We start from the raw sequence: 16488 nt of genomic DNA on the forward strand, positions 1-16488 counted from the left end.
CTGGATTGCAAGGGGGCGAGCTCCCACCATCGTAAACATCCAGGCCACAGTGTGCACAAGGATAGTGCTCAGCAAACTACCTTCACCAACATCTGCTCATGTGTAGATTGTGAGAATAACACATCTTACCTGAGACCTCCAGGGCTCAGAAAGTAGATACCCTCCATTTGGATGGTGATGATTGATAGCTATGTAAATGTTAGACAAAATATGTAACAAACCTGGCCCCCAATCTCTACTTCCCTCGCTTTATGGACTATTTGCCGCTGAATGAGCATATGTGCGTACGTTGGATGATAGATGAGTGCAAGTGACCATCTTGAGATTTAAATAATACTGCATGGAATAAACAGTTGTATGGTAATTCCTCCCCAAAATAACTTCGATTTATGTATAAATGCACCATAAGACAATTCCACATCCCAGTTATCCTCAGTGGTACTGGAGACATTGTTTATACCACCCAGGTTTATTATCTCGGAGTGGTGGTGAAATATCACCTCGACTATTGAAAAGAAAGTCCATAGAATTCTTATTTTTTCATAGTTTGTGGCAATGTCTCAGCAACATTCAATTTTCAGGCTTGCAGATTTTGCCTCTGCTACATAATTTACGCTGATTCTCGGACCTTTCCAGATGGGAATTATGGAACTCCCAGTTGACCTGTGGTCTAATTGCTGATACAAGGTCATTCCATTTTGTCACTTGACCCTTGACCTGTACTGGATATGAAGATCCATTAACCATTCTGCTGACTAATTAATTCGGAGGAGAAAGCATTGCAGAGCCACAGACCTATTTGTCCTTAGAAAGATTACCTAACATACTGAAAATATGCACATGATAATATTTTGGTGTCAATTCCTATCCTATTTGTGACTTCTTATGTGGCAGGTGGAGAATGGTGCAGAGTACATCCTGGAAACGATCGACTCCTTACAGAAACACTCCTGGGTGGCTGACATTCAGGACTGCATGGATCCAGGGTAAGAGGAACTTCTCTTCTTAGATATTGGGACCTTGAGAAGGATTGAATGGAAATATTTCATATGGAAAAAATATACCACACAAAATGGAAGCTGAAATGAGGTATAATAATTGTGATTGATCTTCATTATATAATTACAGAGGCTGCATTTAATTTGGGGCAGTAATGGAAAATTGCGAACAGAGTTAGAGGTTTACACTCCATCCAAGCTGCCTATCCACTATCACCTGTTTTTTGTTACTGCTCAAGGTGGATTGTATTCCCTTGTCTCTGGTGTTTTAAGCTTCGAACAGTTTTATAAAGCTGAATGTTGTGAAATAGATTCAGAACTGGCTCGGCCACAGAAGGCAGAGGGTAGCAGTGGAAGGATGTTTTTCCGAATGGAGGTTTGTAACTAGTGGTGTTCCGCAGGGATCAGTACTGGGACCTCTGTTCTTTGTAATATATATCAATGACTTGGAAGAAAATGTAGCAGGTCTGATTAGCAAGTTTGCGGATGATACTAAGCTTGCAGGAGTTGCGGATAGTGATGAAGATTGTCAGAGAATACAACAGGATATAGATAGACTACAAAATTGCGCGGAGAAATGGCAGATGGAATTTAACCAGACAAATGCAAGCTGATGTATTTTGGTAAATCCAATTCAGGTGGGAGCTATAAAATAAATGGCAGAACCATCAGGAGCATAGAGAGATCTGGGTGTGCAGGTCCACAGATCCTTAGAGGTGACAGCAGGTGGAAATGGTGGTAAAGGAAGCATATGGCATGCTTACCTTCATAGGGGTATCGAGTATAAAAGCTCGATAATAATGTTACAGTTATATGGAACATTGATTAGGCCACATTTGGAATGCTGTGTCCAATTCTGGTCACTGCACTACCAGAAGGACCATGCTGCCCAGGGACGTGGCTGATGTCCCTGGCTCCTTCACGTGCAGGAAGTGTGTCCAGCTGCAGCTCTTGTTTGACCGCATGACGGCTCTGGAGCTGCGGACGGACTCACTTTGGAGCATCCGCGATGCTGAGGAGGTCATGGATAGCACGTTTAGCGAATTGGTCACACCACAGATTAGGATTGCTGAGGGAGAAAGGGAATGGGTAACCAAAAGGCAGAGAAAAAGCAGGAAGGCAGTGCAGGTATCCCCTGCGGTCATCTCCCTCCAAAACAGGTGTACCGTTTGGGATACTTTTGGGGGAGATGGCTCACCAGGGGAAGGCAGCAGTAGCCAGGCTCATGGCACCGTGGCTGGCGCTGCTGCACAGAAGGGCGGGGAAAAAGAGTGGAAGGGCTATAGCCATAGGGGATTCAATTGTAAGGGGAGTAGGTAGGCGGTTCTGTGGTCGAAAACGAGACTCCCAAATGGTATGTTGCCTCCCAGATGCACGGGTCAGGGATCTCAGATCGGCTGCAGAATATTCTGAAGGGGGAGGGTGAACAGCCAGTTGTTGTGGTGCATAGAAGCACCAATGATATAGGTAAAAATACGGGATGAGGTCCTACAAGCAGAATTTAGGGAGTTAGCAGCCAAGTTATAAGTCGGACCTCAGAGGTAGTAATCTCAGGATTGCTACCAGTGCCACGTGGTAGTCAGAGCAGAAATGAAAGAATAGACAGGGTGAATGCGTGGCTTGAGAGATGGTGCAGGAGGGAGGGGTTCAGATTTTTGTGACATTGGGACCAGTTTTGGGGGAGGTGGGACTACTACAAATTGGACGGTCTACACCTGGGCCGGACTGGAACCAATGTCCTTGGGGGTGCTTTTGCTAACGCTGTTGGGGAGAGTTTAAACTAATGTGGCAGGGGGATGGGAACCAAATGAGGAGGTTAGTGGACAGTAAGGAGGTAGTAACTAAAGCCTGTAAGGAACTAGATCATGAAGTCAGTGTGACTAAGGGGAAGAATAGGCGGGGAGCAGATGATGAACGCAAAGGTGGTCTGAGGTGCAGTTGTGTTAATGCGAGAAGTGTAGTAGGTAAGGCAGATGAACTTAGGGCTTGGATTAGTACCTGGGAGTATGATGTTATTGCTATTACTGAGACTTAGTTGAGGGAAGGGCATGATTGGCAACTAAATATCCCAGGATATCGATGCTTCAGGTGGGATAGAGAGGGAGGTAAAACATAGATCAGAGAATATAGAACATTACAGCGCAGTACCGGCCCTTCGGACCTCGATGTTGCACCGACCTGTGAAACCCCTCTAAAGCCCATCTACACTATTCCCTTATCGTCCATATGTCTATCCAATGACCATTTGAATGCGTTTAGTGTTGGCAAGTCCACTACTGTTGCAGGCAGGGCATTCCACGCCCTTACTACTCTCTGAGTAAAGAACCTACCTCTGACATCTGTCCTATAGCTATCTCCCCTCAATTTAAAGCTATGTCCCCTCGTGCTAGACATCACCATCCGAGGAAAAAGGCTCTCACTGTCCACCCTATCTAATCCTCTGATCATATTGTATGCCTCAATTAAGTCACCTCTTAACCTTCTTCTCTCTAACGAAAACAGCCTCAAGTCCCTCAGCCTTTCCTCATAGATCTTCCCTCCATATCAGGCAACATCCTGGTAAATCTCCTCTGCACCCTTTCCAATGCTTCCACATCCTTCCTATATTGCGCCGACCAGAACTGCACGCAATACTCCAAATGCGGCTGCACCAGAGTTTTGTACAACTGCAACATGACCTCTTGGCTCCGAAACTCAATTCCTCTACCAATAAAAGCTAACACACCGTACGCCTTCTTAACAACCCTCTCAACCTGGATGGCAACTTTCAGGGATCTATGGACATGGACACCGAAATCTCTCTGCTCATCCACACTACCAAGAATCTTACCATTAGCCCAGTACTCTGCCTTCCTGTTATTCCTTCCAAAATGAATCACCTCACACTTTTCTGCATTAAACTCCATTTGCCACCTGTCAGCCCAGCTCTGCAGCTTATCTATGTCCCTCTGTAACTTGTAACATCCTTCTGCACTGTCCATAACTCCACCGACTTTAGTGTCATCTGCAAATTTACTGACCCATCCTTCTATGCCCTCCTCCAGGTCAGTTATAAAAATGACAAACAGCAGTGGCCCCAAAACAGATCCTTGTGGTACACCACTAGTAACTGGACTCCAGTCTGAACATTTCCCATCAACCACCACCCTCTGTCTTCTTCCAGCTAGCCAATTTCTGATCCAAACTGCTAAATCACCCTGAATCCCATGGTCCGCATTTTCTGCAATAGCCTACCGTGGGGAACCTTATCAAACGCTTTACTGAAATCCATATACACCACATCAACTGCTTTACCCTCATCCACCTGTTTGGTCGCCTTCTCAAAGAACTCAGTAAGGTTTGTGAGGCACGACCTACCCTTCACAAAACCATGTTAACTATCTCTAAACAAATTATTCCTTTCCAGATGACTATACATCCTATCTCTTATAAACCTTTCCAATACTTTGCCCACAACAGAAGTAAGGCTCACTGGTCTATAGTTACCGGGGTTGTCTCTACTCCCCTTCTTGAACAAGGGGACAACATAAAAGGGAGGAGTTGTTGCATTACTGGTCAGAGAGGCTATCACAGCTGTGCTGAAGGAGGGCACTATGGAGGACTCGAGCAGTGCGGTGATATAGGCAGAGCTCAGAAATAGGAAGGGTGCGGTAACAATGTTAGGGCTGTACTGCAGACCTCCCAACAGTGAGCGTGAGATAGAGGTACAAATATGTAAACAGATTATGGAAAGATGTAGGAGCAACAGGGTGGTGGTGATAGGAGATTTTAATTTTCCCAACATTGACTGGGATACACTTAGTGTTTGAGGTCCAGATGGAGGAGAATTTGTAAGGAGCATCCAAGAGGGTTTGTAAGAGCAGTATGTAAATAATCCAACTCGGGAAGGGGCCATACTGGACCTGGTGTTGGGAAATGAGCCCGGCCAAGTGGTTCAAGTTTCAGTAGGGGATTACTTTGGGAATAGTGATCACAATTCCGTAAATTTTAGAATACTCGTGGACAAAGACGAGAGTGGTCCTAAAGGAAGAGTGCGAAATTGGGGGAAGGCCATCTGTACCAAAATTCAGCAGGAGCTGGGGAATGTGGATTGGGAGCAGTAGTTTGAAGGTAAATCCACATTTGATATGTGGGAGGCTTTTAAAGAGAGGTTGATTAGAGTGCAGGACAGACATGTCCCTGTGAAAATGAGAGATAGAAATGGCAAGATTAGGGAACCATGGATGACAGGTTAAATTGTGAGACTAGCTAAGAGGAAAAAGGAAGCATACATAAGGTCTAGGCGACTGAAGACAGATGAAGCTTTGGAAGAATATCGGGAATGTAGGACCCATCTGAAACGAGGAATCCAGAAGTCTAAAAGGGGTCATGAAATAACTTTAGCAAACAGGATTAAGGAAAATCCCAAATTCATATATAAGGAGCAAGAGGGTAACTAGAGAAAGGGTTGGCCCACTCAAGGACAAAGGAGGAAAATTATGCGTGGAGTCAGAGAAAATGGGTGCGATTCTTAACGAGTACATACGGCATGCTTTCCTTTATCGGAAGGGGTATTGAGTATAAGAGTTGGCAGATCATGTTACAGTTGTATAAGACTTTGGTTCGGCCACATTTGGAATACTGCGTGCAGTTCTGGTTGCCGCTTTGCCAAACGAATGTGGATGCTTTAGAGAACGTGCAGAGGAGGTTCACCAGGATGTTGCCTGGTATGGAGGGCGCTAGCTATGAAGAGAGGTTGAGTAGATTAGGATTATTTTCATTAGAAAGACGGAGGTTGAGGGGGGGACCTGATTGAGGTCTACAAAATCATGAGATTTTTTTCTTTGTTCTTTGTTCTTTGAAACTAAAATCTTCTACACTAGAGGGATATGGACCCCAGAAGTGTAGAAGATTTTAGTTTAGACGGGCAGCATTGTCGGCGCAGGCTTGGAGGATCAAAGGCCCTGTTCGTGTGCTGTACTTTTCTTTGTTCTTTGATGTGGAGGCTTTGGAGAGAGTACAGAAAAGTTTTACCAGGATGTTGCCTGGTGTGGAGGGTATTATCTATGAGGAGAGATTGAATAAACTGGGATTGTTCTCCCTAGAGAGACGGAGGCTGAGGGGCGACCTGATAGAAGTTTGTGAAATTATTAGGGGTACAGATAAGGTGAACAGTTGGAACTTTTTCCCAGGGCGGAATGACAATTACAAGGAGGCACAAGTTCAAGGTGAGGGGGGAAAGGTTCAGTGGAGATGTGTGGGGAAGTTTTTTTACACAGAGGGTGGTGGTGGCCTGGAATGCATTGCCAAGTGAGATGGTTGAGGCAGATACGTTTAGCGACCTTTAAGACTTATCTGGATAGGCACATGAACAGACAGGGTATAGAAGGATACAGGCGGTTGGTCTAGATAGGACATGTGATCAATGCAGGCTTGGAGGGCCGAAGGGTCTATTCCTGTGCTGTATTGTTCTTTGTTCTTTGTTGCAAACAATTCTCAATGTGATTAACCAGAGGAAACACAGCCATTGGGTTCTGCAGTTCTTGTAGGAATTTCAGTAAATGTAGCTGATGGTTCAAGAATTTTACTAACAAGGATTCAATTTGTGCCAATTTGTGCAGGAAAAGATTCTGGGCAGGATTCTGTGATCCTGAGGCTAATTGTTGGCGATGTCGGAAACGCCGTCTCGTAGGGGGGCCAGCACGGGACTGGAGCCAATATGCGCATGCGCCAGTTGCGGGGATTCTCCGGCCCGGCCCTGGGCTGAGAGAATTCCGCCCTCTATTGGGAATGCAGCTTAATTTATGCTGAGTCGATGGATCACTCTCCTCGGGAGAAGGTCATACAATGGTAACTGAGAGCAGTGGGACTTTCAAGGTGTTACTTATCTCATGAGAGCAATCAAGGACTCCTGCAAAAATAATGATGCAGAGCATTGTTAGGCTGGGATGATCAATGAGTTATCTTCACTTGCAAGAGTGCACAATTACACAAGAATGAGATGTGCCAATTTACCACTTCTTAAACTCTGCCAACAGTGAAAATCACTTGGGTTTTCCTGAGATACAGCTAATAGCTCACAGGTCCAATACCTTCAAACAAACCGTGAATACTTCCCTGGCATCCAAAGAGAAAATTATTCTGAGCTGGTGTTGAACCCGAGAGGGATTTAGGGATGTTTCTGAGCCTTTGCTGCCTTTCTTATCCTTGATACTTTAGCTCCCGTGTTTCAACAGAATCCCATGGATGAGTTTTCAGATTCTCATTGCCTCAGGAATATCTTCAGTCACTCTGAGGCCAAGGCACAAGAATGGAAAACTTCCCGTAACATTTTATTTGGTTGCTGGATCTATCAGTGCCTTTACAAGCAGCAGTGATTTAGAGATTGGAGTTTTTACTGTCAAATAATTAAGAAATGAACAAGTGAATCAATAAATTATACTTCACATTGCTTTCCTTTCCAGGAAATGAGATAGGAAGTCTATGAATCTATATTCATTGTCAATCACTATCTTTATCTTTACTGCCCGCCGGGCTCTGCAATTGCAAGATCTGAGAAACACAACTCAATATGCTGCCTTAACAATGTCAATTCATTGAGGACATCCGGAACCTTCCAATTCAATAGCTGGATACATCATTACCATGGCTTCAACATTTCTTGCTTCTCAAAAATTTGCTTTCCCAAGACTTTCCCTTTAACTTACTTTTCTCCAATGGAAAAAAGAACAGAACGCAGTTCTGCTGTGCATGCAGAACTGGACCTCATGCACGGCCTGAGGGCTGAGGCTGGAGGATGGGGTAACAGCCTCTGCACTGGGAAAATCCACCCACGGAGCTCTTTCCAGTGGGAAAATCTCACAATGCTCAACAGCTCTCCAGCCACACAGCCCCAATTGAGATTGGCTTTTCCAGCCTGATTATGCCAGAACGCTGCCTTTCTGGTCGATTCCGATTCCAATACATCCGTTCTTCAATTACTTTCTGAGGACTGATTCTCGAGGGTGATTTCTGCCACTAAATGCAAATCGCTGCCACCATATTGCACACTGCTGTCACCTTGTGTTATTGGCTCTGAACACAAATGTACCAAATGCTAGAATAATGATTAGTAATCTAAACAGAGGTATTTTTTAAAATTGAAGAACAAGGGGCGCGATTCTCCGCTGCCCACGACAGATCGGAGAATAGCGGGAGGGCGTCCCTGACATTTTTCACGCCCTCCCGCTATTCTTCCCCCCCTCCCCACGGCCGCCCCACGACATGAATCGCTGCTCGCCGTTTTTTACGGCGAACAGCGATTCTCCCCAGGCCGATGGGCCGAGTTCCCAGGCCTTTACAGACGTTTTTACGGCAGCAAACACACCTGCTTGCTGCCGTCATAAAAATGGCCGCAACATGCCCGTTCTGGGCATCCAGGGCGCCGATTGGCACGGCCGTCCATGCCAAGGTGGATATGGGCCCGCGATCGGTGCCCACCGTGATGGACGCACTCTTTCTCCCTCCGCCGCGCCGCAGGATCAGTCCGCGGGGCGGCCAAGGGAGATGACGGCCCAGCGCATGCACGGGTTGGAGCCGTCCAACCCGCGCATGCGCGGCTGGCGTCATCGTGCGCGTCAGCCGGCGTGACGCTTGCCGTGCGGACTTAGCGATGGTCGCTAAGGCCGCGATGCCGTGCTTCACGGGGCCCCGCTGCTAGCCCTGCCGGGGGGGGGAGAATCGGGTTCCGGGAGGGGGCTCGGAGGCTGCCGTGATACACGGCAGTTTCACGGCAGCCTTTACGATTCGCCGCATTTGCGGAGAATCACGTCCAAGATTCCAGGGGAGTTCTTCATACAAATGTTAGTCAAGATCATCACTGCTCCGACTAATGTATCTACCATGTTAACTTGCATCGATTTCTAGAATGATGTATGCCAAGCTGTTGGCAATTCAACAGTATGTTAATCAGTATGCTAAACTACATGCACTACAAAGCAATATCACAACATCCACCAGCTCACACATATTACAGCTGCAACGCATCATCTGCCCTGCCATCTTTATTTTGCTTCTATTTCACAAATTGGGTTTCGAATTTGGAATATCACTCAATTATCCAGTTATATTATGGAGTTTTAACTAGTTACTCTGTAAATTTAATATTATACTTGTATCTCCCCCACATCAGTTTAATCTATTTCCCCAGTTTAGAGGGGCCAACTAGCTTAAAACTCATCAATCATCTATCTACAAAACTAATTAATGCCTGTGCGCTTTGGCGCTCGACCTCGTTATTTCTGGCGACATCTCTTGGACCACTCCTGCTTGACTGCACCAAATTCCCTCACTTCCCAAATTCCCACGTTTAAACACTTGTTCCCACTCAAGATTCCACTTCCAACTTTGTGCAACTTACATTGTACGTCTGCTAAATTTCCTGTATTTATACCAACTCAGGTTCCAACAAGGATTGGAATAGTTTTCAGCTAGTTTCAAAGGGGAAGCCAGTCATATACAAAATAACCACTCACACCACATTCTTTATGTTGGCATGGAGATAACTGAATGTATCTTCACAGCATTTGACTTTATTTGGGCTGAAGACCTAATCTTGAGTGTTTCTTCTTTCTAAACTGTATCCTCACTGAATTAACAAACCATAACCAAATGAAACTAAACAAAACAGTTCCCCCGCTTTCAATTTCCTACAGAGTTCGCAAAGACTCAGGGCGGTATTCTCCCCTCCCGCCGGGTGGGAGAATCGCCGGGGCGCCCCCACACCCGCACGCGATTCTCCCGCCCCCCCCGAAACCAGCGCCAATGCGCGTAAACGGCCGAGTTCCCGCCGCCGCCATCCACACCTGGTCGCTGCCGGCGGGTACTTGTCGGGAAGGTTTGGAGGGTGGCCTGTAGGACGGGAGGGGGGCTCTGTTCCCGGAGGGGGCCTCCGATGGGGTCTGGCCCGCAATCGAGGCTCACCGATTGACGGGCCAGCCTCTCTCCCACCGGCCCTACTTCCTTCCGCAGCCGGCCCCAGAATCCTGCCGCCATGTTGGTTAGGGGCCGGAGCGCTCTGCTAGTTGGCGCCAACCCAACTGCGGCGCCAGGTCTCTGACGCTACGCCGAGGCCCCGCCCCCGTAAACCACGCAGGGGGCATCCCCTACTAGCCCCACGGAGGGGGGAGAATAGGGGTCTGGGAACGGGCGCCGATGCCGGAGTAAAACACTCCGGTTTTTAGTCCGGCATCGGCACTTAGACTCCCATTGGGAGAATCCCACCCTCCGTGCTTAGAAATCATGAGTAAATTCACAATCTTTGTTCCAGACCTTGAACTCTCATTCAAATCACATTACATCCCTTCCAGGGTGGCCTTCTTTCAGGTTAACACTTCTGCAGTTGCTCTTGTTCATATATTCTCACCAAGTAGCATTGCTGTTTATTTGTAATGTTTTCACTGATGCAGAAGCATTGACTAATTTATTTTGACACATCACACAAACTCCTAAGCGGTAGCTGATACATACTAAATTCCAATAACTCCTGTTGCTTGTTATGCTCTCTCCTTAATTTGCTCTGTTTTAATTATGCTAGCTCAAGAGTCGCCAGGTATCTTTCGATACCGCCACAAGGTTCAAAACCGAATACTGATCAAAGACTCAATACACCAGTTAGTAAGTTTGAAATCAATGCTCATTTATTTACACACACAGTCAATTATACTCATGCACAAACTCTACTCACTAAACTATCACTAGTACTAAAAGCCTATACTTAGCTTCGGGTACCCATTCAGTCAGAGGAACATTGGCCGTTGTCCGGTTCTGAGGCTGCTGGCATCGAACCTGTATAGAATAGTAGCTAGGAGCGCCTAGCTCGTAGCGTGCGTTGACTTTAGACTTACTTGTCTGGTGCTTGCCGGGTCTCTCGTCGCTGAGAGCCAAAGGCCAAGGTGATGAAGAAGAAGAAGAGAGCGATCTGTCTTGGGGGCTCCTCTTTATACCCCAAAGGGGCTTCGCGCTCTATTGGGCGGTCCTTGAACTTGGCCCCAATTAATTGGACCATGTCCTAATCATCTGTATTGATTTTCTCCAATAAAGGGGTGGTTGCTTGATCGCTGGGCGGGCCCTAGGTAACCGTTGGCCTGCCTTTGTTTTAGTCTCCACTGGCGCCAGGGAGTCTGCTCTGGTATCGTTTGCTTAAATGTTTCTCTTTTGTCCCCGGAGATAGCTCATTACTATGCTAATGGCTTGTAGTATTGGTCTTGTCTGGGAGCTGCAAGTTCCAATCCACAGACAAACCTTGTACCTGCTTGTTTTCTTAGCATTGTCCAATTTTCCCTTCATTCTCTGCAAGTGTCCGTTTTGAAATCGGGAAGTGGCCACCCAGGTGGCTACACTCTTCAATAACTTATTGATACATCTGAATTACACTGATTTAATGTCATATTGATCCGAGGAGGTCACGCAATTCCCTTATCAGATCCACATATCCATCTCCATCTTAGAACCATAGAATTCCTACAGTGCAGAAGGAGGCCATTCAACCCATCGAGTCTGTACCAATCCTCCGAAAGACCAATCCACTCCCCCACCCTAGCTCCATAACCGCACCTAACCTGCACATCTTTGGACTGTGGGAGGAAACTGGAGCACCCGGTGGAAACCCACGCAGACAAGGGGAGAACGTGCAGACTCCGCAGTCACCCAAGGCCGGAATTGAACCCGGATCCCTGGTACTTTGAGGAGCAGCGCTAACCACTGTGCCAGCGTGCTGGCAATGTTTGTAGGTGTGTGATGACTGTATATCCAACCAACGGTGGCCAGGTTGGGCTATTTCTTGAACTAGAGAATGATTTGGATCATGAAGGGTTATACTTCAGAACAGGACAAGTTGACTAAAGTGGGAGGAGGGGAGGAGAAGGGTGCTCGGCATGACAACCAGTGAGGATTCTCAGGGCCTGCTTCTCCAACCTCAACACGGGCAATGCTGTTTATACCCAGCTGTGAGTGACCTCAACACGGGCAATGCTGTTTATACCCAGCTGTGAGTGACCTCAGCACGGGCAATGCTGTTTATACCCAACTGTGAGTGACCTCAACACGGGCAATGCTGTTTATACCCAGCTGTGAGTGACCTCGACACAGGCAATGCTGTTTATACCCAGCTGTGAGTGACCTCAACACGGGCAATGCTGTTTATACCCAGCTGTGAGTGACCCCGACACAGGCAATACTGTTTATACCCAGCTGTGAGTGACCTCAACACGGGCAATGCTGTTTATACCCAGCTGTGAGTGACCCTGACACGGGCAATGCTGTTTATACCCAGCTGTGACATCGGCACAGGCAATGCTGTTTATACCCAGCTGTGAGTGACGCCAACACAGGCAATGCTGTTTATACCCAGCTGTGAGTGACGCCAACACAGGCAATGCTGTTTATACCCAGCTGTGAGTGACGCCAACACAGGCAATGCTGTTTATACCCAGCTGTGACATCGGCACAGGCAATGCTGTTTATACCCAGCTGTGACATCGGCACAGGCAATGCTGTTTATACCCAGCTGTGAGTGACGCCAACACAGGCAATGCTGTTTATACCCAGCTGTGACATCGACACAGGCAATACTGTTTATACCCAGCTGTGAGTGACCTCAACACGGACAATGCTGTTTATACCCAGCTGTGAGTGACCTCAACACGGACAATGCTGTTTATACCCAGCTGTGACATCGGCACAGGCAATGCTGTTTATACCCAGCTGTGAGTGACCTCGACACGGGCAATACTGTTTATACCCAGCTGTGAGTGACCTTGGCACAGGCAATGCTGTTTATACCCAGCTGTGAGTGACCTCAACACGGGCAATGCTGTTTATACCCAGCTGTGAGTGACCTCAACACAGGCAATGCTGTTTATACCCAGCTGTGAGTGGCCTCAACACGGGCAATGCTGTTTATACCCAGCTGTGAGTGACCCTGACACAGGCAATGCTGTTTATACCCAGCTGTGAGTGACCTCGACACAAGCAATGCTGTTTATACACAGCTGTGAGTGACCTCAGCACGGGCAATGCTGTTTATACCCAGCTGTGAGTGACCCTGGCACGGGCAATGCTGTTTATACCCAGCTGTGAGTGACCCCGACACAGGCAATGCTGTTTATACCCAGCTGTGAGTGACCTCGACACAGGCAATGCTGTTTATACCCAGCTGTGAGTGACCTCGACACAGGCAATGCTGTTTATACCCAGCTGTGAGTGACCTCGGCATAGACAATGCCATAAATAGCGTGCTGTAAGTGACCTTTCTAGTGATCTGCATATCTGTGTATTTATACAAGGGGTCAATGTAAATGCAATATAACTAAGCAATCACTAGAGGGAGCACGGGAGATGTATACAGACATACAGGAAGTCAGGGACTCTTCACAGGAACTGCAGCTGGTGAACAGGACACAGACGGGCAGCTCAGATGTAACATAGTAAAAGCGCTGGAGAGAGAATGAACTCACAACAAAGCATTGACTTCAACTGTAAGACTACGAGCTTTATTCAGACATAAGGAATACCACATGGTACCTGGTAACTTCAGAATGCTTACTGTAAGATTACACAAGATGCAGACAAAGAAAGATCAAAATGACAAGAAAACACGTACCGGACATTCGACGTGGGAAGACTTCGCTGATTTAATGGAATTTGTTGGAACTCCGCCGCAGCTGAACACAACCGGTAATTTAAGTAATAGCTAGAAAGGTTTTAAACAAGTGTTCGACATATATATTATAGCTCATAATTTGAAAGCAGCCTCAGAAGAAATGAAAATCGCGCTGCTGCTCGCAACAGTGGGACAGGAAGCTAAAGAAATCTATAATTTCTTTAAATACTTGACAGTACCAAATTAGAAGTAATACTGAAAAAAATTGCAGAGTACTGTAACACAAGTAACATTGCTGCTTTAAGATATTCAATGATTGGAGACCAAAATGCACAGGGGATGAGTGAAGCGAAACTCAGCCAATCATTACCAGAACAGAAAGTTTTAACGCTGGAAATCGCGAGTGATAAGGGCAGATTGCAAGAAAAAGATAACTTCAAGTGCTTACCTAGAAACAATGTCGATAAAGTTCTTTTCCACAGGTCTGAAGAAGTTAAAATGGCGTCTGAGCACATTTTAAACTGCCCAGGGAACAAAAGACACAAATGTGGGTCTGTGCATGTGCAGGAAACCGCAGCCGCGCATGCGCAGTTGGAATCAAACGTTTAGCACACAGTAAGGGAAAATCGATTTGCGCATGCACAATCGATTGGTACGCATGATGTCATGAGCGTCATGACATCAGAAGACCCGTGCCATGCCCTCTTAAAAGGGAAATACCCGAAAATTGAAAAAATAGTTTTAAAGCTACAAAACCCAATTTTTATACCTCGAAAGACAGGACAATGCCTGAACTTCTACCAGCAGTTGAAAATAACCTCCGCAGCACCCTGGAACAAGCAGTTTGCACACCAAAAGTTAAGAGCACAATGACAAATCCGAAACCCAAGAAGATGATGTGTTCATTGAACATGAAGAGAGCGATAACAAATCCGAAACAAAAAAAGATGATTTGTTTATCAAAAATCACTACTCACTACTACTCGGGCATGGCTGGGTTATTCGGATATGCTGATCACAGCATCAGCAACATGGTTGCAAAGCTCCACACGACTCTACTCATGGTAGATGAATCCAATACCATGATGCAATGGCAGATCGTCAATACATTGGATGACAGAAACCTGTCAAATACCCAAGAACACAACGCCACACAGAGAGTACTGACCGACGACTCCGTTGAGAGAGCACAGATCGACTCCACAGAGAGAGTGACGCAAGCCCCCACAGACAGCTCGTTGACAGTCTCCAAAATGGAAGCAATCAAACACTCCATTGTGAACGCCATGCATGATCAAGACCATGAAGGTTTACCCAACGTATCTGAGCAACCAGAAGAAGACAATGTAAGTCTACCCACTGTATGTGAAAACAGTGACAATGTGATCACAATCGACATACAGGGTGTGCAGGATCGCAGCGAGACAGAGATCTTAGCTCGCCTGTACAGATGCATAGAGCAGGGCTACTCATAAGTCCAGACTGACCACGGCAATTGAAACCTCATCCACTCTAAACTACCCACAAGAAAATGAACTCTTGAAGATTTTGACTCCAGAAGAGGAGCACCAAGAAACCAAAGGTGATTAAAATGAACCAGAAAATAATTCCAGAAGAGGAGCACAAAGAGATCACAGATGAAGCAAATGAACCGGAAATGACTCCAGAAGAGGAGCACCAAGTAAGCAAAGAAGAGGAATCAAATCCACCACAAATGACTGATGCCAAGACCAATGCAACATCAGACCATTCTCACAATCCTCAAGAGGAAACGCTCAATGAAACAGCAGATACCACAAAGGACACTGACACCAATAACTTGGAGAATGACTCAAATTATCCACACGCAACAGTCATTGAGCGCAACGAGAACAACAAAACCACAAGAAGCACAGCAGAAACACGAACAACAACAGCAACAACAAAAACAGCAAGAAACATAACAAAGATAACAACAGCAACAACAAGCACGATAACAACAACAAAAACAGAAACAACAAGCACAACAAAAACAATAACAAGAACGACAATGACAACGAAAACAACAAAGACAGAAACGACAGGAACAACAACAATGAAACAACGACCTATACATCATGGTACAACTCTGCAAATGAAGGACAATGCAACAGCAAATCAAAGCAATAACAAGAATGCAAACATACTATGGCATGAAAACGAATCTCACAAATTCACATTTGCTCCAGAACAAACGAGCACACCAGCTTCCAAGGCAGATGAAACACCACATGCACAGAAAAAGGTCCATGTCAGTCAATCAGTGGTTCGACCACTTGAACACCTTGTGATGACTTGTTGGTTACTGAAAACACAAGAACACTGACGACATTCACAAAGAAGTTACAATATCAATATAACCACGTCAACAACAAAAAAAACTCAACTGAACAAATTCATAAAGTTTGGAATCATAAATGTTTTTATTAAGATTGGACTCATAAATATTAATTAGCATTGTATAATAAGCAATATCATCGCCACTGGTACAAATATACATTTCATATGTAATCTAACTGTTTTGTACAATTTTCTTTAACACTGTACAGAAAATGTGTAAAAGAAAAAAGGGGGAATGCAGTGATCTGCATATATGTGTATATATACAAGGGGTCATGTAAATGCAATACAACAAAGCAATCACTAGAGGGAGCACGGGAGATGTATAAATGCAAACAGAAAGTGAGTGACTCTTCACAGGAATGGCAGCTAGTGAGCAGGACACAGACAGGCAGCTCAGATGTAACATAGTATAAACGCTGGAGAGAGAACAAACTCATAATAAAGCATCTACTTCAACTGTAAGACTACAATCTTTATTCAGACACAATGCATAACACAACCTTGACACAG

General features: G+C 45.8%; 1 protein-coding gene across 10 annotated transcripts in view; it reads left to right on the plus strand.

The window, feature by feature from the left end:
* The window catches only part of LOC119974569 (SH2B adapter protein 2), a 130977-nt gene that overhangs the window by 76739 nt on the left and 37750 nt on the right, over positions 1 to 16488 (plus strand). For all 10 annotated transcript variants that reach the window (XR_005462524.1, XM_038813577.1, XM_038813575.1 and 7 more), the window contains one exon: positions 895 to 986. Coding sequence is in view for 9 of the 10 variants with exons in the window: in XM_038813577.1 (XP_038669505.1) it covers positions 895 to 986 (92 nt within the window). In the remaining variant the exon portion in view is untranslated. The remainder of the gene's footprint in view (positions 1 to 894; positions 987 to 16488) is intronic.

Source organism: Scyliorhinus canicula, chromosome 12 (assembly GCF_902713615.1).
Source record: "Scyliorhinus canicula chromosome 12, sScyCan1.1, whole genome shotgun sequence".
NCBI classification, from domain to species: domain Eukaryota; kingdom Metazoa; phylum Chordata; class Chondrichthyes; order Carcharhiniformes; family Scyliorhinidae; genus Scyliorhinus; species Scyliorhinus canicula.